This window comes from Rhea pennata, chromosome 3, assembly GCF_028389875.1.
Source record: "Rhea pennata isolate bPtePen1 chromosome 3, bPtePen1.pri, whole genome shotgun sequence".
NCBI classification, from domain to species: domain Eukaryota; kingdom Metazoa; phylum Chordata; class Aves; order Rheiformes; family Rheidae; genus Rhea; species Rhea pennata.
In genome coordinates this window covers 95,307,592-95,329,208 of record NC_084665.1, presented here as the reverse complement: position 1 = coordinate 95,329,208, position 21,617 = coordinate 95,307,592, and the positions used below count along the sequence as shown (strand labels likewise).

General features: G+C 38.0%; 1 protein-coding gene across 1 annotated transcript; it reads right to left on the bottom strand.

Annotated features, from left to right (window-relative positions):
- Positions 1–1,698: 1,698 nt before the first annotated feature.
- TMEM30A (transmembrane protein 30A) lies at positions 1,699–15,452 on the bottom strand. The gene is made up of 7 exons (XM_062572842.1): positions 15,097–15,452; positions 9,911–10,027; positions 9,055–9,162; positions 7,851–7,938; positions 7,226–7,369; positions 5,400–5,606; positions 1,699–3,758 (listed from the first exon to the last, which is right to left on the bottom strand). The coding sequence occupies exons 1-7, from the start codon at positions 15,364–15,366 to the stop codon at positions 3,565–3,567; spliced, it is 1,128 nt and encodes a 375-aa protein (XP_062428826.1). The 5' UTR covers positions 15,367–15,452; the 3' UTR covers positions 1,699–3,564.
- Between the last annotated feature and the right edge of the window lie 6,165 nt (positions 15,453–21,617).

Sequence of the window (21,617 nt, the reverse complement as noted above, 5' to 3'; positions counted from 1 at the left end):
ATTTACATGGAATAAGTTTGGCTTTTTTTTTTTTCTTTTTTTTTTTCTTCCTAATCTTCACTGATTAGGTCAATGCACAATGCAAAACCCTCATGGGATTGATTTTTTTCAAGCAAGATGATCAAAAATCGTATTCTTGTTATAGAAACTTTAAGAATTAGATCCATTTGTAGTACCTCCAGATTACTGTACAGTTGTTGTCTTCAGTGGTTGCGTTACAATCAGTATTTATTTTTTTTTTCAAAACTATCTGTGTACATTCTGCTTTAGGCTTAATCACATCTTTCCACTAGATGCTCATTTCAGATGGATCTTGGACATTTGTGTGTCTACACACACTATAACCCTCATCTTCCCACTGCAAGTAGCACAGAGAAAAAGGCACAGTCACTAATGCATGCTGTTGAATCCAATCCTAACACTAATCACATTGACTCAATCAAACAGAACAGTGAATCAGATACATATATGCTTGCAGATGTTACTTGACACTAGAAAAAAAAATGAAAAAGGACAAGGCTTGCATTTGTCAAGGCCTTGCTTTCATTATGAAAGCAAAATCAGGGCGCTGAGTATCTAGTTTCTGTACCAATGCCACCTTGGGAGGTAAAGGCTCTGAAGTAGCCTTCTCATTTCTCTTTGTTCTGTCTCAGACAAACCCAACTGACAACTCCCAACTAGCCTGATATAGGGAAAAAAAAAAAAAAAAAAAAAAAAAAAAAACTTGAAGTGACAAATTGCTTTGTTACCAATATGAAGATTTTAAAGAGAGACTGGAACAGTGCTTAGGAAGTGGGTCTCACACAAAAGAATGTATTTGTAGAGCTTTTGCAGAAGAGAAGGCTGTATCTCAGCTTCCCAAATTATACTTTCCAGGAAAGATTCATTTATAAGCAGGCTCCTCATGCCAACAGCAGCCTCCAGGAAGCTTACTATCTCTCACACTTCAGGCCCTGCCTCGGCTGAATGGATTCGAAAAGCACACAACTAGCATCCAGAGATGAGAAGTATTGCTCTTTCTATTCTGAGTGAACCCTGGTAGCAAATGCCTCTGAAAGATGCCACTAAAGAATCAGGTTGCAAGCAGTAAAATCCAAAAACAGGACACTGAACACTGCCCTGAGAAGGGGCAGCTATTAGGGTCACTGTGGTTTGATCTTTAAACAGACTACATGTGGGCAATTTATAAAAAAATTTAAAAAGTCAAGTATCATGAAAGTTAAATTATCAGTGTGACACCATGACAAATGAGAACAGGTGAAGAGTTCACCAATTTCATCTGGCATTTTAGGGTTTTAGAGGCATTTTAAGCTTGTCAGGCATATTGCGGAACAAGTATTTACTGCTATAGACTTGTAGACAAAAAATTTTAATTGTAGCAAAAAGGAAACAGCAATACTTATCTTGGTGCACTAAGAAGACGGTACATTGAGAAGATCAGAGAAGCACTGACAGTTACATTTACTACAAAGATAAGGTATTGAAAATATTTTGAGATGGAAAAATTTTTTCTAATTTTGAATGCAGCCCAAAAGGCAGCACTCCCTACTTGAAAAAAAGACGGAAATTATGTCACTTTAAGCGTACGTATATTTTGCTTCATTCAAACACTCAGCTTAAAAATCAGAATATGTTAATAATCAGTAATTGAGAGACGTCCCCTTGCTTGCTCAGTAAGTTCTGGACTAGCAACTACTCTACAGATAAAAGCCAGTTTATTTAGCATTTTGTGCGAATTTTCTGCTTTGCGATATACAAATATCAAAGTTACATACTCTTATTCTATAACTCCAGCAGCATATAAATACAACACTGTAGAATCTTAAACAGTCTTTTAGATGTTAAAAGCCCTATGCTGCATCACTATATTATGCAAATAAATTATTATATGCAGTTATGGAAAGCTAGCCTCATTCCACGGTTCATACAAACTTAAATACTAAAACTGCTAGCTTGTAAGATTACACAAAAGAAATAATTCAGTAAAAAATGGTCACAAGCGCACATGATAAATGAATACAGTACTATTTTAGAAGGTAGTTAGATGTTGAGCAATGATACTATGAAGAAATACCTTATAACAAATATGCAACCCCAGAAATATAACTTGCCTGAATCATATTCACACTTGATGTTTTTACACAGGTGAACCAAATGCACCTTAAAGAACAAAATAAAATCTTAGTAAATTGTTTGCAGAATTTATTAGTTCTTTTTAAATATATATTTAATTCTTTATCAAGCCTGCTGCATATAAAGTGATCTCCACCATATACATTACAATTTCTGTGCATCATCTAAAAAAAAAAAAAAAAAAAAAAAAAAAAAAAAAAAAGTAATAGTTTACAGTTTACAGGTTACAGATAATGTTGAATTAACTCAAAAAGTGAACCCTTCAGTAATACGATTTAAGACACTAACCCACACTTTGCTTCTAACTGCAACACTTAAATTTGGTTTCGCAGCAAGCTCAACTTGTATTTGAAAGAGAGGCTACTGTCATCTCCATTCTTGAATTTCTGTAATTCAGTATCTCAACACAGCAAGAAGGTAATGTGTCGTTTACTCCAAACAAGGAAACACAGCATGACCTTTCCTTTATAGCAAAGTTGCTTGGAATATATATGCCTCAGGGAAAAAAAAAAGGGGGGGGGGGGGGAAGGAAACTCCTTCAGTAAAAGAACTATCCAAACCAGGCTTATGAATGGAAAAAAGTATTTTAATGTCTTCTTGATTAATGCTTGGATTTGGTCATAAGAAGCAAAACCAGCAAGCACAATAGGTAAACTAGTATTAGAAATGAATTAAAGCAAAGCAAATTAGAACCAAGCAGGTTCTACCTGCAGCAAGTGCTTCCTAATTTAGAACACACTTTAGAATGGACTCATGCAGATAATTAACAAATAGGTTTTCCAATCTCTTCACAAGATGCTAGTTTACTGGCCAGGCACATTTGTTGTAAATATAAAAAGAATCAAGTGCTGTAATTTACACTGCACTTTGAGTATTTAACATAACAGAATTGAGTAGGACATAGGAAAAATATTTAACAACTTATATAAATATATTAACATCTCAGCAAGAAACGTAAGAGCCCATGCACACAACACAGTAAATTGAAAAAACACTGAAGACTTGACTTTTCCTTTCAACAGCACTGACACCTGAATTCTGAAGATTCTTAAAAATTTACACAGTATGTCATAACAGTCTTTCTCCACACAATCTATATGTACTGAATCATACTGACATTACACAGCACGTTAACAAGCAGCAGATGCATCAAAGGAACAGAAGCTATATGCATCATGTGGCCTGCCCAGTTAGAGGCAAATATCAGAAAATTGTTTCTGACATAAGCAGAGATACAATCAATATAGCTAATTGTATACCCGTCATTTTCAAAAGTTAATCCACAATGAAGGGAAAAGGGGATTTAAATTAAAAAAAAAAAATGCACCCAGCCTCACAAGTGACATAGGCAAAGATTTAGCTTCCAAAAACTGGGTCCATTCTGGACTGGCCTTGATGCATATGCAGTACATTGGTTTTCAGAATGCAAGACTAATTGGGAATGTCTGCACTAGTGTTTCGATTTCCGTATTTGTGATGGATGATCAGCAAAACGACTCCTAAGAAAAAGCATATCGAACCCACAGTGATGTAAGCGATTCCCAGAAAGGGATTTTTGCCTCCCATCCACGAGATGGTGCTTAGGATCATTCTTTTTCGTCCATCAAAGCTGTGTACAGGATAATCTGAAGAACATATAGGAAAACAAGAAGCACATTCCCAAACTTATTTGTATTTTGTCTGGCACATTACAATCTTGGATTATTTCATTTGGCCTCCAAACACAAACATTCCTCTGTGAATACTGGAAATGCAGATATTAAAGACTGTGTTCTTTATTTAGACAAAGATTAACCTATGCACTCTCAACTATGCCAATAAAAATGCCATGGTAGACATTTCTCAACCTCTTTTTAAGTGAAGAGTATATGGACAAGTTTGTCAGTTTCTGAAAATAACTTCTATAAAATGAGGGCAAATCAGATTCTTTAATTATGAAGTTATTACGGACATTCCTTCATTTTTGTAAGTGCTCCCCAAAATTTTGCAACAAAGATGACTGACTATAGCAGCTATCTAGATGAGCATTAGGCAGCAACCAAACAAATGATTGAGAGCTTTCAGACCTTAAGAATTCTATGACAACACTCCTGCATTTCTGTCTATTCTGTAGTTTGTCCAAAACAGAATGACAGGCCATTATCCACCTGCTGCACAGCTCTGGCCTTTTTCTCTCCTCCGAAGTCAGTTTGATCTGTCCTAGATTACATCTCATCGTTATTCTTTAAACTTAACAGGTTGAGAATGTACTCTCAAATTTCTAGGCTACCAACTTCTTTTTCTAATGCTTCTCTTAATTCCTTTACAATACAAAAGCTACCTAATTTCCTTCTCACTGTGAAGGTAGCCATTTAATTTTATGCACAGATTTGAGCTACTGCAGGGCAGAGCAAGTTGTTCTGGAATAAGTCCACAAGTAGAGTAATTTTACAACAACACGTACTGCCACACAAGGACCTAGAGCAGGCCCTGAACTCCTTAACAAAGGTTACACTCCTGCATTCATGACAGGCATCCCACAGCTATTCAACGCCCTTTAGTGTCAAGGCAGTAATTAATAGTCCACAGAAAAATCACAGGAAGGCAGAAAAGGATTAGCAGTGCATATGCCAATTAAAAATTTCACATGGCAAACTGACTATGTTACCAACCTGAGATAAAGTAAAGCATGCCTACAGAGTATTTTACAGGTAAACTCTGGCAGGAACAAGAAAATAGCCAGCTGTGGCTTCAACATTTTGGCCATGTAACAGGTATCGAGAAGGCTTATTGGCTGAGGCGAAGTATCACCTGTATCAGGATGCATCTGAAGATCCTTCATTCTCTGATGTAGGATATTTCCAATTTTTCTGATCTGAACTATTATGTATTTTTAGGCTTAAAAAAAAAAAAGAAAAAGCACTCTGGGCAACCCTGCAAAGTCACACTCTTCAGAAGATACTCTAACTAGTTGAGACAACTTAGATTTCACAAAGCTATCCTGAAGTTAAACTAACCCAGTCATTTCACTTATGAAAGCTAAAAATTAGACTGAATTTTATCAAACTGAACATGCACGATTTTATAAACTCGCACAGGAGTACAAGACAGTAATTATTAATTATTCTATGCAATTCTCACGAACACTTTTCAACCACTGCTCATTATCATCTCTTTTCAAGAGATCCTAGGAAGAGGCCAGTTCAATTTGAACTTCCACAAACATATACCCCTGTAATCCAGCTAATGCCATTAGCACCTTTTAATTTTTTTTTTTTTAAGGATACTGTATGTGATATCCAAAGAATATTTTCCAGCCTGTAAGGTAGGCTGTAAGTTATTCTTCCTTTCAATGAGACGATACAGCTTGCGAAACGTAGGCAGAGCAGCAGTACGCATCCACACAATAAAGTCTTCATTGATAAAGCCATTGTTGTCAGGCTCTGAGTCCAGCATATACACCGGCTTGGGCCAGTTTACAGGCTTCGTTGTGCCTAAGATTAAACAAAAATATTAATAAAATACAGGACTTGAATTTTGATGACCCCATGTGTCATTTCATGTTGATATTACAAAAAATATGTATAGCTTCCAAGTATTAGGGATAGGCTGGCTCATTCCTATTGCAAGACTGCTGGACTGCTTAAGAACTTTTATTTTTTGCAACTTAAATAATAGTTCCTATCCACTTATTCTCATGCCAGCACTGCTCAATAGATTAAACAAGTTCTCCTACCCTAAATATTTACAGGGATTAGGAAGGTTTGTCTCAAAATATTAGTCTACCTTAGTGAGATAATTCTCCATTATGATTGCAACTCCTCTGCTCAGTTGTTAGTTTGACTACCACCTCTTTGTCTATAAGCAAATAAAATTATGCACAATGTTTCAGATGATGTCACACTAGTGTCTTGCACACTATTTTCCTTAATCTATTGAAAATACAATTTTGCACTGATATTAGGATAAGTTATCTGCCTTTCCAAGGGTAGCATCAGTTTGGTAACACATAATTTGGCTGTGACTAAACAATAAACCCACATCAGGTTAAACCAGAAGCTATTATATACCTTCCATATGTACACACACCTTAAAGCCCTGAGGAAGATTACTTTCAGACATTGTTAGCCAAATACAATTTTGCTTTACCAAACTGTTTTTACCTCAACAACCAAGGCAGAATTTAGTTTCTTCTCATCCCAAAAAACATCACGTTTTTAGAAATCTATGCACAATCTACCAGTAGGCATATTAAAATGAAAACGCCATATATAAAGTTTGGTTAAAACAACTGCAGGATCTGTTTTAGAGTTAAACTCAAGCCCTACAGTAGTGCGTATATTAGACTATTTTCAATCTTCAAGTGAAATAAAGATCAGAAGTTAAAGTTCACATAAAATATTATTCTCTGATTTTTCAACGATCCAAAGTACAACGAGGAAAATCACTTAACCCAGGAACCTTTTAACCACCACAACATAAAATAGGAATTAGCTGCCAAAGAGTCACAGAAAAGACAAAGTAAGTAAAAACTAAAGAACAATTGCCACAAGGAGCATTAAAAAACTAGAAAAACTATAAGCCTTTTAAAATAGTTTTCTATTTGAATACCTGTTTGAGTATTTTCAGATCAATCATCTTCTTTTAATCAATACTAAATGCATATCTGACAGATAATGATTATTACTAAAAAATAAATTTTGCCAGCTAATACTTCTCTGTACTGCAATGAAATAGGCTTCCCCTCTCCCCTGTATAATAAAGCTTTATATTACCCATAACACAGAAAATAAGAGCAATAGGCCTAAGTTGATGATAAGCCATTGACTGAAAGTAGTTATCTGGAACTTCAGAAAGACAAAAAATAGAATAAAAATGGGCCCTAATTTCAGTTTAAATGATTATAGAAAAGTTAAACACACACATTTTCACATTGAGTTTATAGCCTTCATTATTTATAGGCAATCTTTCTATAGCAGTCTTTAACTTAATTTTTTTCAGAGAACCACAGTACTTTTACACTCACTGAAATGAGGTAAAATTCAGGCTGAATCAAAGTGCACTTGAAGTGTTCTGCTAGTATTTTGTTCTTAAAATTCCCAATCTTTCTTACCTTGGAAAAGTGCAGTTAAGTTATTTGTATCCCCTGAAGGATTCCTGAACTTTACATTTTTATCTGTCCACCATGCAATGCCTTTTTTAATCAAAGTAATGGGAATCCTTGTATCATTATCAATGCGGTATAATTCCAATGTATCTAAGGAGAAATTCAAATTTGGAAATAAACTTAACGCACATACACAAAACCCCATACTTTCATTTTAACAGATGATTCTCACAGGCAGTGAAACTCTCTCCAGGATAAACAAAAGCAAACAAAAAAGTGGACATCATCTGCCTGCTGCAACCACAAACTATTCTTTAAGCATCTATGTGTATTAGATAGCAGTGTATTATATGTACATAATATCTATATATTTATTCCATAGCTGTAACAGCTTCTCACAACAGGTATTTCCACCTACTGTATGCTATAATATTAACTCAATTCTGATAGCCCTTTCAAAATGAAAACAAAAAAAGCAACAGCAGTAATGCACAAAATACCTATCTATATGGAACAATTAATTCGAAAGGAAAAAATCATGCTCTTACTCAGATTAACTTCCAGCACAATATGAAACATACACTAGATCATGAAAACATCTTTAAGTACTAATTTAAAGGTGATATCATACCATTAAACATACTGTTGGCTATAGCTCCACAAGGAGCAATAGGCTTGTCCTCGTTTGTGCGGTAAGGCTCACATTCTTTACTTGGATTCTGATATTTAGAAAGAAAAAGAGGCAGGTAAGTCTGTGCCAGTCTATCCAATTAACTTTGTTTTTCCTACAATACCTCAATCTGCACATCTCAACAAAATATTTTTTTGTGGTACATTCAAGTCAAGTTATTTACAAATACTTGAATATTGGAGAGCATAATGATTTTTCTTTTCAAAGTATGAATAAAAACTAAATAAAATTGGAATCTCACAAAAGCCATACTAAAAAAAGTAAGAGGTTTCTGTTTGTTTTCTTAAGGGAAGCTCTCTATTAGAACTTTTTTGTTTTAATCTTTTGATAGTAGCATTTTCCCCATCAGGAATATTCAAGCATTTTTTTGAGGAAGGGTATTTTTTAATAAGTCAGTATTCAAAAAATAGACTTAAAAAAACCCAAAACCTCCCCAGAAGTGTAACACAAAATGCAAAAAGTTGCAAGGATTCCAGAAATATGCCAGAAGTGCAAACAGAAAAAGACCCAGTATCAGTCATCAGTTGTAACCTCTTGGCACTCCCCTTTTAGAACACTTAAAAAAAGAGTAATTCTGGCTGGAGCCACATAAAGACCAAAATATGTTTGTACTCCTCTAATGTCTAAAAATTAGGAAAGAGCAGTGGTCTAGTCATAAGCATTATACAGTATTCTGAACAGAATACATAGTACAGATGTTTCCTAATAATGCTGAAGTTCAGGATTGAAACTGAATCTGAGTCTACAAAAACAGATTCATTTAGCTGCACTAGACCAAATTAAGTGCTAAGTAACTGAAAATTGTTTTACAATGAAAATGAGAACTTCACACAGAATGGATAAAGATAGCAGATCTTATTGGCTGAAGATAACATGATAGACAAACTCTTGAGATTTAAACTGTTCAACACTGAGAAATGCTTAAGGTACACTATTGCCATCCACCAGCTGAAATTATTCCCATAAAATATTACAGTACATTACACAGTCACTTCCTGTAACCAAAATATCAATTCCTCATCATCAGCTTATATTATGAAAAAAAGATCTAGTACCTAAGTATTATTAAAATATATACTCTGGTATGTGGCAATTTATGTAATAGTCAGAAGTTGTTTAGTGATATCCAGGTATAAATACTTACAAGTAATGAACTGTTATCTCCATTTAGTTGGCTGTCATCTCGAGATTTCACATAACGACGATGGTTTTGATAGAAGTTGGAAAGTCCGTAATACATGAATACATTGCTCTACAACAAGCAAGATGAAGCAAAATGGATTTTCATTCATGTAAAAAAGATAAGAGATCAATGAAATACATTAAAACAGTGATTGAAAGAAAGCTTAAGTTTTGACTTCTTAAATTTTGTTTTATTTTACAGCAACATTAATAAATTAGGAGCCTCAATTCTCTCTTCCCATTGACAGTACATGAAGAGAACTATCCTAATATAAGCTGGCATCCTAAAGTCAAACAGCATCAACATGCCATAAACTATCAGTAAGACATTAATTAGTGCTGAACTCCAACACTTATCTCCAATGCTAAGCATGCAAGCTTTATGGTTCGCCTCCAGTTTGCCAGAAAACACTATCTGTTTTTTCTAATTCTTGTTGAACTGAGCTTTTCTAAGTCACGTAAGAATATCTGGTCTACTGGCTAGCTATATGATACATCAAGTACATAGAAGGTAAATCTGCATGTATACAACAGAAGCATTTCAGTTAATATTATGCATTTCCTGATGGAGATATTAATACTCATTTCATCCCCTGTTGAAAAGGCACACAAAAACAAACACATACAAAGTCTATCAAGTCCAAGTTAATAAGACAATTAGAAACAGTCCTTTCAAATAGAAAATTAAAAAAAGACTTACGTAATGCAGCACACTTATCAATTATCAAATAAATCATATTATTCCATTCTAATTCTACTTTGTATACAAGGTAACATACCTCAAATTCTAATTCTATTTTGTATACAAGGTAACATACCTCAAATGAATGTTCCAGTGTGAAATCGATGGTGCAAGTACAAGGTGGTGTGCTATCCCAGGACACATTTAAACATTTGTTGCAGGGACTAGAAGGCTCTGTTCCTGTATAGTCAATCTATAATAGGAAAAAGTCATTAATTTACAGTGGTAGGGAAAAAATTGGGATTAACAAGCCAAATAGAGTTGAAGTGAAGTGCAAAATGAATGCCACACCAACTAAAACCCTATTCAGGTTTAATTTCTGCCTCAAATAAATTTAACACTGAGGTAGACCATTACCGCTGAGGAAAAAAGAAAAGAAAAAACAGACACTCAAGACAACATGATGTTTCTAAACACACATACTAAGTAGATTTGGGGTTCTATATATTTCCCAAAAAGGCTAAAAACAGTCAGTCTATATTTTTAATACAAAAAGGCATTCATGTAAGGTTTTGCTTTGTTGCCCATATGTAGGCATCAAAATAGAGTCAGAAGATTTCTCAAAAGAAGGGAAGATGAAGACATTAGTACTGGTTTGCCAAGAATGGCAAATACTTTTAGACAGACAAGACAACACTAAGTGTTAAACTGTCTTATTCTAAATTATTTGTCTTTAATAGTGCAGCTCATTAATAACAAATAAAATTTAAAAAGCATATGAAACCAATCTTAAGCTACCATGACATAACATGTTCTGAGCAGCCATGACTTCATTCTATGCCCCAAGCTGTCTGAAGCCATTTGATTGCATTAGCTCACTCTTGTGTATGGCTTGAGTATGTGAAGAGCAGGAAACAATTACACAGGCTCAGCAGGTTAGCTTCAGGTGTAAGATGAAAAAACTTCGATCTGCCTATAATTCGCTATTTAGGAACTTAATAATTAAGTCTATATTTAGAATTTCAACTCAAATCAGAGCAATATATGCCAAAATGAACAAACTATTTAAGAGCAGTATCATTTGAATTAGTAGTTTCAATGTGGAAGGAACAACTGAAGCCTGTTCTTCTGCTATCTCAGATCAGATCCATAGTTTCTGTTCTGCTACCAGGTTTCTGACAGATGAGATCCCCTTCTAACAAACCTAGCTGAAACAAGTCAGCTTCAGAAGCTATTAGAGGGGAAAGATGGACAGGATCATGTAGTCTTTGCTTCCTTCACCAAACAAGACATTGAGACTATGTTGATCTGGAAACAGCACTACATCAATAGTCCTCAAGTGCTCTGTTTAGGTATAGAACATTGACCCCCGCTGTTCTAAACAAACTACAGATCTTGTTCATTCATAGCTAATTTTTTTTTCCTCTCTCTTCTGCTGAAGCAGTCTTAACAAAGCATTTCCTTTAGAAAAAGATTTTACCTCCATATCCTAAAACTTCTGCATTGACTAAAGAACTATCTCAGATCAAAAGCAAAACTCAATACTTAAAGGTTGCAAAAGAACTAAAGACTCCATTTTTAAAAAAAATACCATTAGCTAAATTGTGTTAAGCATGAAAGTGATGTATATGAAAACAGAACCACACTTTTGACCAATGTTGTCAGCTTCAATACTATCCAAGAGCTTTACTCTACAGTAACTGCTAACATATATTTTTCTTTCTGCATCCACATTTACAGGTTACATTCAACAGGTATCCTTATCCCTTTAGCTAAGCTATCCAAGATCCACATATCTTTTATTAAAGCCCTCAGGTAGCTTAATATATATCTGATCTGTTTTCATCTCTTGACAAATAATGACATTATTACATTAAGAATTTATTGGGCCACAGCAGAAATCCATCTGACCCAGCATCCTGTCTCCAGGGAATGGCCAGCAGCTGAGTACAACAAACCCACAGAGCATGTCCTTTCTTGATAGGTCTTTTCAAGAACCAGTGATTTAAGGACATTTGGTGTATCAAAGTTATCTGCTACCAAAGACTTTTCAGGTTGTTGAGATCCTTCACAGTTCATTTGTATTTTCACAGTATATAAATAAGACAACTATTGTACATGCATATTCCCCATACTTGGTGGGATCTCTCTGCCACCAAGTTAATTTATATATATATATATATATATATACATACATACATACACACATACATATATATATATATGGTCAGTTCTTACTATATTTTATTATGCTCTGTCAATATGATCCTTCCCAGAGCAGGGAGTGGAAGGAAGACACTTTCACTCTTTAGAAGTACAAGCCAAAAATAAACATGTAGCCTTTCCTCATTTTCCACCCAAATCATTTTCAGGATAGTCCCAAGGTATTTACCCCCTTTGAAATTATGAGAAAGTGCTACCAGAACAACCAATATAAAAAGCACTATATTTCTGGTACATTAAAACCATGGAAACCTTCTATGTTTGAACTAAAGAGTGCTTATAAAGGAAATCAATGGAAAATCTGCATTTGGCTGCTCAGTCCTTGCACTTGTATGAGAACAGCACAATTCCCTGAGATACTAATGGCTACAATTTTAATTCCAGGAAAGGGCTAGGAATGATTCCAACTGTATACAGGTATTTATTTTGGGGGCATAAATTACACCTTTTGTTCAACTCCAATACGCTAAGTTCACAAACATGCACACACACACACTTAACAGGTAGGCTATTGTCTAGAAGACAAGAGTAAATAACTAGCTCTGCTTCCTGTTCCAATTACATTTTTAAAAGAGCTTAGTCACTGCAGCCAGCTTTTACAGGCACTGTCTCCAAGAGCTAAATTTACAGCTATTTGTGAATAACATTTGGAGGTTACTATCAAAATCCAGCATGCCAACCACAGAGGGAGCCTTCTAAGCTAGAAATACAGGCAGTAGCTGTACCTTGAATTGCATCCCTCACTGGTATTTAGAGACCAAATGCTAGACTGTAAAATGCTTCATTTAAGTTTTAATATTTAAACTGTAAAGCCTTTCTCAGTTTAAACTTTCTCCTCAAAATTGAGCTGACGAGATAAAAAGTATCAGTCTACCTGCCTTTAAAATGATTATCTCATATATGTATATATGTGTGCGTGTGTGCATGTGTGTATACACATACAATTTCTGCATTAAACCACTCTATGAAACATGCATGAAGATCAAAGAACAGAACACAAGCTTCCCCATCTTTATCTGCACATCTCAACTACTATAATTTGAAGTTATTCTCTCAGAACTCAGGAACTATGTCCCTCTTGTCCTCAGAAAAGCTTATTAAACTGACTGAGGAAAGCTTCATGTGAGGTGGGTAACAAGTCTGAACCCACTCAGAAAAGTAAATAAATAAATTCCTTTCCAATCATGAATATCTTGGAATTAATAAATAAATTCAATCTTGCTTCCAAATGTAAATGACTACTACTGCTTTGTATATGCAATCAGATTGTGCAGGAGAGCATTAATCATGCTCCCAGTTCACTTACGGCTTTTAGTGTTACGTATGAACATGTAGTTGGCGGCGCATAGCAGAACTCTGCAGGAGCACAGGACTGAACTGCTAAGCAGCAATAGTATATAAGATCTCTGAATATGCACACAACAGAAATACAAGGTAAGGGAGTAGCCTGTATTTTGGACTCAAGTGAAACTGGTGCGTATTCTATGCTTACAGATCAACCCATAGAAAAGAGTTCCACTGATCCACATTGTTAAATATATATATATATTTGTGTGTGTGTGTATGCACACACACACACACAGATTTACTTGATTTTATTTACCTTAAAATCATCAGAATCTGAGTTTATGCTGTTTTATCATAAGAGTATGGCTATTTCAAGTGCAGCTGTCAGCAAGTCAGTGTCAGTGCGCATATTTGTTACTTTTCTAAACTGAGCGTCCTTTTGAAAATAAGTGATTATATTTATCTTAAATATGACTACAAGGTGGCATTAAAAAACCCTACACACCCATGACAACTTAACAATCTTTTCTGAAGTACCTGTGTCAACTTTAAAATATCATGCACCCTCAAACTTAAAAAAAAAATGCTTCTTCTGCCAATAAGCTTACATACAACATTATGAGGCTGTAAAACACATTTCAGCTTTATTTTTTTAACTTCAGCTTTTACTTTCCTTGACTGTAGAGTTTTGGTTCTAAAAAATTTAAAAGTCATTTTCCTTTTCTGGTTTTATTATAACATTGTTTGCATTGTGCCAGATAGACAAGATACTGCTACTATTCATTGTCTACCTCAATTTCATCAGTTAATGGGGCTTCATTGTCACTGGTTATCAGCAATTATGTCACTGATCTGAACACTACTTACATGAAAAAGACAAGTTACGTAAATGACTGGAATGATTTGATAATATATACATTCTCCAACACACTGAACAAGCCCCATTTCCCCCATCTTACAATTAATCTTGGTCCAGCTTACTGGAACTAATCAGAGCTGTCAATTTGAGCACATGTGTTCATGTGCTTCTTACAATACAAAGTGTTTCTGCTATCAAAAGGACCTTTGATATAACATTCAATTCTGAGAAACAGCAAGCAACTTCTCATGACAAAAGTGTGGCTAAGCTTCAGGTATAAACGATTAAGTTTTGTAAGTATAATTAGAAAAAGACTCTTGAAGGTCTCTTTCTCTTAGACCTGTGCTGTTACATATACCTCTGTCTCTCAGCATCTAAAATGACAAACCATTCATACATAAGAATTATAGCAATGCATCCAGCACAAAGTTCTGTCTTGAAACTATAATTACTTTGAAACTTCAGATACTGTCCATTACCATAAGTTATCTCATGAACGATGAACACTTTTTCTTCCCTTATGGAAAAGGAGCTCAATACTGAGACATATGTTGACTATATGCTGGCATTAATTCCCCCAGAAGCTCACTTAAATTGACAGGAGAACTACTGTCCGCTCAGCAGACACTCATTAAGCTCAATGCCTAGCCGGGGTAATAACAGTAGTTTTTGAAAGAGTATAAATGTTAAACTAAACTCAAACAGACAAGGCAAGGCATTAGTTCAGCACAGAAACCACCTCCACTTCCCCGTGCGAAATCCACTTTTGTCTTTTCCTGCCCGACGCCGAGCCAAGAGCAAACCAGCTATTCCTATGTTCCGCAACACCTTTAATCCAGGCCGGCTCCCGCCGCCGGCGCCCCAAGCCCTTCCCCGCGCCTTGGGGCCCTCGGCCCCGGAGGCCCGGGCGGCCGCGGAGGGAGGGCGAGGCCGCGCCCCGCCGCCCCGCGCACCTCGTACTCGCGGATGTTGTTGGAGGTGACGAAGATGCCGATGCCGATGGGGATGAAGATGAGGCCGATGATGAAGAAGGCCGGCAGCACCGTGCCCGCCGTCAGGATGGGCTGCCAGGCCGGCAGGCGCTGCTGCTTGAACGCCGTGTTATCGGGCTTGCGGGTCTTCACGGCCCCGCCGCCGCCGCCCACGGCGCCGCCGCCCGCCACCCCGACGCCGCCCGAGGGGTGCCCGTCCGCCTCATCCTTGGCGCTGTAGTTCACCGCCATGGCGCCGCCGCCGCGCGCCCCGTCACCGAGGGCCGCGCGCTGCCACCGGCCCCGCCGGCGACGCCAACACCCCGCGCCGCACGGGGCCCCGCCGCCGCCGACACGTGACCCGCCGCCGACACGTGACCCGCCGCCGCGCCGCGCCGCGCCTGCGCTCTCGACGCCGGCCGGGGGCGGGGAGAAGGAGGCGGCGGGCGCGCAACTGACGAGCCCCGTGAGACGCGCAGCTGATGACGCAACCCGCTGGCCACGCCCCCGTCCTCCCACAGGGCTAGAGAACGGCCGCTCCTAGCTGCGCATGCGCGAGAGCGGCAGGCGCGGCGCAGGGAAGGGCGGCTTGCGCCTGCGCATCCCGCCCGACCACCGTTTCGCGCATGCGCATTGCGGAGGGCAGAGGTGCCGGCGGGCGGGGGGCTGCCATCTCGGGGCGCGCAGGCGGCGGGGCGCGGCTGTGTCACCCACCGGCGGGCTCGGCCCCGCGTCACCCCCTTCCGTCCGAAGGGCAGTGCTGGGCAAGGGCAGCATAATCCTGCACCAAGTCTGCACCGCACCTGAGGAGGGAGTAACTTCAGTTTCCTGCGCACGTAAACAGCAACAGCATCGTTCTTAAGGTGGTGGCGGCTGATGGATCATCTCTCAACTCTCCGCAACGTTACACAAGCTTGTCTAAATAAAGCTGTTCATGCCAGCCGCCGCTCTGTGGGAGTTGCTTTGCCTTAAGTTTTCTCTTTAGAAATTGAACTGTAAGGTGTGCAAACCTGTCCGTTGTTGTCGGATGGTGGTGTGTGAGTGAACCAGTGAACCACTCCAGTTAGTGCTGCATTGAAAGGCCACATCTCTGTTGTTGCTTTTATATTAAAAGTTGGTTTCATCAAGACTGTGTGCAACAACATAGCCAAAAACTCAGCAAGTATTTACGTTTGTATAATTTTAGTAAACATTCTGTTTGAAACATAATTTTACAAGCATGTAATCTGATCTGCATAAGATCTCTTACACCCACAGGGAACAGTCTTCCTAAAACAGCTGCCTGTATTTTAGTTGTCCGGAGATTGAAAGCATATCCAAAGACCACTGGAGGGAGTAGTTGGCTGCTTAACAGCTCCTTAGGCGTCTGCAAATGCAACCTCCCTCTGAAGACCTGTAAGCTCTTCCTCTTCCCTCTCTTTGAAGACTGTAGAGAATTTGGACACTTTAAAAACATATAACATTGAAGAATAAATTTGTTTTCTAAGTAATTATTTAGAGTTCAGTTAGAGAAAAGTAAATCATATTCCTGTGACACTGTACAACAATACAACTATATATTATTCCTAATTTACCCTTTCCCTTATTCTCTAGTGGGCCTTACCTTCTGTTGTCATTCTCCCTAGCTAGGCCTATTGTTCCTGTTATCACCCTTTTCTTTACTGTCTTTCATTTTCTGTTATCATCTTCCCGTTATTGTAGTAACTTTTACTCCTTCAGCCTCCCGGAACATTCTTGGGATATGAGGAAACAACACTGCTGGTAAAGCTGTGCCATGAGATGGTAAGAAATTTCTCTGGCAGCAGGATGACCCAGTGGTAGTGTGAGGCAGCTGGTAACCTCATGACTGCTGCCTGGTACAAGAGGACTGGCAAAGAAGGCCACATTAAGTTCATGAAGATGAAAAGGTGTTCCTGAAGAGACAAACCCTGTACTTCAAGGATGGCATGGCAGACTTGCAGGTTTTACAGAGAGTTTGAAGAGGTCTTCAAATGCCAAACGTACCTCTAACCCAGTGCTTGTTTTGTTGTCTGTCATAGTTCCCAGCATTGTCAAAGGGATAAACCCAGTTAGAAGCAATTGAGTGGTCAGCAGCCGAGATAAAGACAGGCCATGCTATACCTATATAAAGCCAAGCCGCAATGCATCATCTCCATTAATAAGTTCACACCAGTTTGGGGGCCAGACATCCTAGAACCTGGAAGTAGATACCTCAGACGTAGACTCAGTTCTTTGTTCCAGGTAGTTTGATCACATTTTGTAATTTTTTTTCAACTCTCTATCTGAATCAGGTAATGTTTTTTTCAGTAGTTACTTTTTGTTCTCCAGCTGTTAAATTTGTTATCTCCTGTTGTCTTGTTTAAGGAATCTTAAATCACACAGTGGCAACTACTCTTCTCTGGCAACTGTCTAATAGCAACCACTCTTCGCTGTTTGTTAACCTAAGGTAACCAAAGGTGACCAAAGTCACAGTTTAATTAGGCTAATATTTGGCAACCATATGAGAAAGTCTGGAGAAGAGAGCACTCTATGACACTGCCCTCATTGCCAGACCCTGCAGAGGTTCTTCAGAGGACACATTCAGGGACACCTTGCCACAGCCAACATCAAAAGTCTCCGGTGCAAATCCCCCAGTTTTCAGCCTAGGTAAATGCTGATGTATGCCTGTGGAGGGGAGCGGAAAGGATGCATTACAGAGTAAAGTAGCAGGGAGGTAAAACAGGAAGCCTGGGGCGATGGCGTGCTGATGGCCCATTCAGGGACTGAAAGGTGCAGTCCCTGCAATAGCTGCCTTTAATCTTCACAAGGGAGGTAAGCAGGCAGAGTCTCTTGGTATGTAAAAGGTGTGTAAAATGCAAAAAATAGGTAGTTTGTGTGTTTGAAGGGGTTTGGCTGCAGGGAACCTCTGGAGCAGGGAACATGAGCCATTGGGAGCTGATGACCCATCAGGAGGCTAGAAAGGCACAGGTACTCTCTGAATAGAGTGTTAAAAAAAAAAAAAAAAAAAAGGCAGAGGGTGAGGGGAGTGAATTCTCCTGAGAACTTAACTGGGAAAGAGGAGAGTGAACAGGAGGGAAGCGCTTACCTCACCGTGGAAAGGGAAAGGAGAAGGGTTTGTTGGTATAAGGAGCTCCCATCCTCCAGGGCCTAATGACATGGATCTGCCCCCAGCCTCACTAATTCTTACTGCCTCTGAGCAGACCCACAGCTGATGCTTGCACGGCCTTTACAAGAGGCTCATCTTTGTGCGTGTGTTGGGGTGGGTAGGCAGACGAGACAGGCAGATATTGGGAATCTACTCCTTTTTGATCTCTGTGCCTTACTGACCGCCCAGGAAAACACATCAGCGGCTAATTGCATTCCCTCCATCCCATGCAATCCTCTCCAGGACTTCAGCATGTTTGTGGCCTTTATAAGTGAAGGAGCAGCTCAACTGTTTGCAGAGGACTGAACATATAGCCACTGGAGAAACTCCTTTTTGCTACTGCAGTTCAGATGGAAAGGTACACTTACGTCCTAGCAGAGACCATGCAGGCCCAACAGGGCACAGTGTTTTGCAGTCTTAATTTGGATGGTGTTGGGAACATTGGCACAAGGCTTATCACACAGGACCTGTCAGCGTGCCATGAGACAACCAAATGCACCTTCCACTTCTGTTCCACCAGCTGTAAGGACATGGTTAAAGCGGGCATGGGCTCTGTCGCTGATGGGGAATAGCCTCATTAGACAGTGGTGCAGGGCTGTCAGCCACAGTGATGGCAACGCTAGCGGAGACGCTGATGTAGTACCATCTGTGTGTGAAACAGGCAGAAGAGTAGGGCACTTCTCAGAGTCTTGCAGAGGGGCCTCTGTCAAGGCAACACAGCGGGGATATGTATGACAGTTTTCCTTCTGAAAATTTCAAACCAATCTGCAAGGAAAACATTTGGCGTAAGGGACAAGACTAAATCCAACCTGAAGAAAACTCAAATTACGTATAATGGAGATGTGAAGAGTCTCAGCACTTCAATGTACCGATGTGCTCCTATTTTATCAAATTACTTTGTAATGTAGCCATAGCCACAAAGGCTCAGGATAAATCTGGGAAAAGTGTAAACAGAATAGAAACGGAGAACTTCCACTCTTCCACTCTTCCTAACAAGTGGGTTAATTAGAAGCATGGTTTTTCTCTCAGAATAATTATATCATCAGTAACAATCAGTGTGGATGCAATCACAGGGCTTATCTTCTATCCTTTAGAGAAATAAAGTGTATCAGCACAAATACTTTGTAATACTAGTTTTATTGCAAACTAAGACCCTGGACAGACGTTATTCCACAGGTATTTATGCTAAAGCAAGTTAATTTATATTCAACAAAGTAAACCCCCAAATTTTCATGTTCACAATATTTTATACTGAGGTGGTGTGCTGACACTTAGTTAGTGATTACACTTCACATTGGTTTGTGCACAGTTATAAGCAAAATGGATATAGAAAAAAACACAAAAACATACACTTATAATGTTCCTTTTAAAATATGTGTAATGGCAGACTGATTTATTAGTTAATAATTAACTTAGCAATGAGTGCTACAGAGACGTGTTACATAGCCAAAGCCTCAGTGTGCTACATTTATTAATCTTTAAGGCAAGGAAGAAGAAAACATGTATCAGACTACCTAGGAATAAATGTTAACATTTCATAATTTTAAATTGGAAACTGAAATCTGATTTTAGAGGCAGAAATACAAATGCATCGTAGCTGATCTAAAAGACTACCAGCTGGCATTTATTTTTTAATTGTATTTCATTAAGCCTCTCAAATGATCTTGTTCTGGCACATATCCTATCACACTGTCAACTTATTTCTAGGAAAGATTTAAATAACTAATTAAATTAAATTCCAAAGAAATAAAACTTTATGCTCTGTTAAACCCACAAATTTATAAAACAGTCAACTCTTTAAGGCACATAAAATGCATCAGCTGCCAAATAGATCATGTTAGTGAGCAAATCTACATTTATAAGTAAAACCAAGCTTTAAATACAAGTCATATACTTAGAAATTAATGTTAATGTTCAGAAAAAGAGACAAAGCTCAGCAATTCACAGTAGAAAGTGGATATTCAGGACAATCACTTCCATTTTCTATTTTAGCTTGTTTCCTACATTACAAGTAGATAAAACAAGTAGTTTTATCTCCTCTTTGTGTCTAATTATGTTTCAGGATGAGGCAAGTGCAAAGTCTCAGTGACTATCAATTTTTTTCTCTAGAAATCAAAGCATTTGAGATTTTTAATAGACTGAAACTTTTTATGTTATCACACAGAATTACACTAACTCAGGTCTTTCAATCCTCTATAAACAACCTGAGGTAAGAGAAAAGCAGATTTTCACTGATTTTCAATTGCTTAAAGTTACCGATGTCTCTAGTCCAAAGTAGCCTCTGCATTGTCTTAGTCTAAAAACACTTTGTGATTATTTCATTCAAAAAAGAGAATACTTGAACCATGTTTTTGATCCATACTAGTAAATTTTGTCTAGAGTGTCCCAAAGTATAGGCTAACTATGTGGCTAACAAATTTTCTTTACTTCCTTGTTTTGGATTCAAATCCAGATTAGGTAATGTAAAAAAATAATCAGGAACATTCATGCATTGGAAATACACCACTCAAAGCACCTTTTGCACACCTGGGTCTTACCTGGGCATACCTGGGCATTCTGATGAAATCCATAGCCGCTTGCCAGGTGTCAGATCAGTCAGAATTTATTATTTTACCAGCACAAACCATTACCAACAATGAAACAGTATATACCACTACTGCTCTTGTATGGCCAGTGTGACCAGTCTCCTACTTCAAAGTGCTGTAGTTCATCTAAAACATTTTTTAAATTAAGTGGTTTCAAATATACCACAACTACATTTATGCTTTAAAAACTTTTATTTTTTAAAGCTTAAAACCTTAATGTGTTTTCAGAATCATAAGTGTATATGCATTTACCAAAAAAAAAAAAAAAAAAAAAAAAGAGAGAGAAGACTTACACATACACTCATACTAAATCAGATTTATATTAAAATCTAGACAAGAAAAAACATTTACTTCCTTCGCTGAGACCTTTTAAATGTAGACTCAGGTTCAGAATAACTTTTTATTTGTTTTACTCATATTTAAAAGTGGATTATTTGAAGCACTGTGCCTTTCAAATAGCTGGTAATTTCATTCCAGATGAGCTCAGTGTAGTCCTTAATAGGGACAGGTACTGAATCACAAATCACTTTTGAAAATAGAAGATCTGGGTCCTAACTATGTTCTTTCTACTACGCACTTAACTGAAGTAAGTGGAACATATTAAACATGATTCACCTCAGCCATATCACTCTCTGCAAGCTGGAATTCTTTTTGTTTCATTCTAAAACATGATCTACACACACAGCTATGTTATTGGCATAAAGTGTTTGTTCTAAGAAAAAACAAAGACACATTTCTTAACAAATTTGGTGTACCAACTTAAGTCCTGGTAT

Bases quoted from the DNA above. Each gene is read 5' to 3' on its own strand.
- TMEM30A (XM_062572842.1), bottom strand. From the start codon at position 15,366: ATGGCGGTGAACTACAGCGCCAAGGATGAGGCGGACGGGCACCCCTCG. The intron at 10,028-15,096 runs GTGCGCGGGGCG...TTCCTATTATAG, and splicing joins ACAACATCCGCGAGTACGAG to ATTGACTATACAGGAACAGA. The intron at 7,370-7,850 runs GTATGATATCAC...ATTTCTCCTTAG, and splicing joins AGCCAACAGTATGTTTAATG to ATACATTGGAATTATACCGC.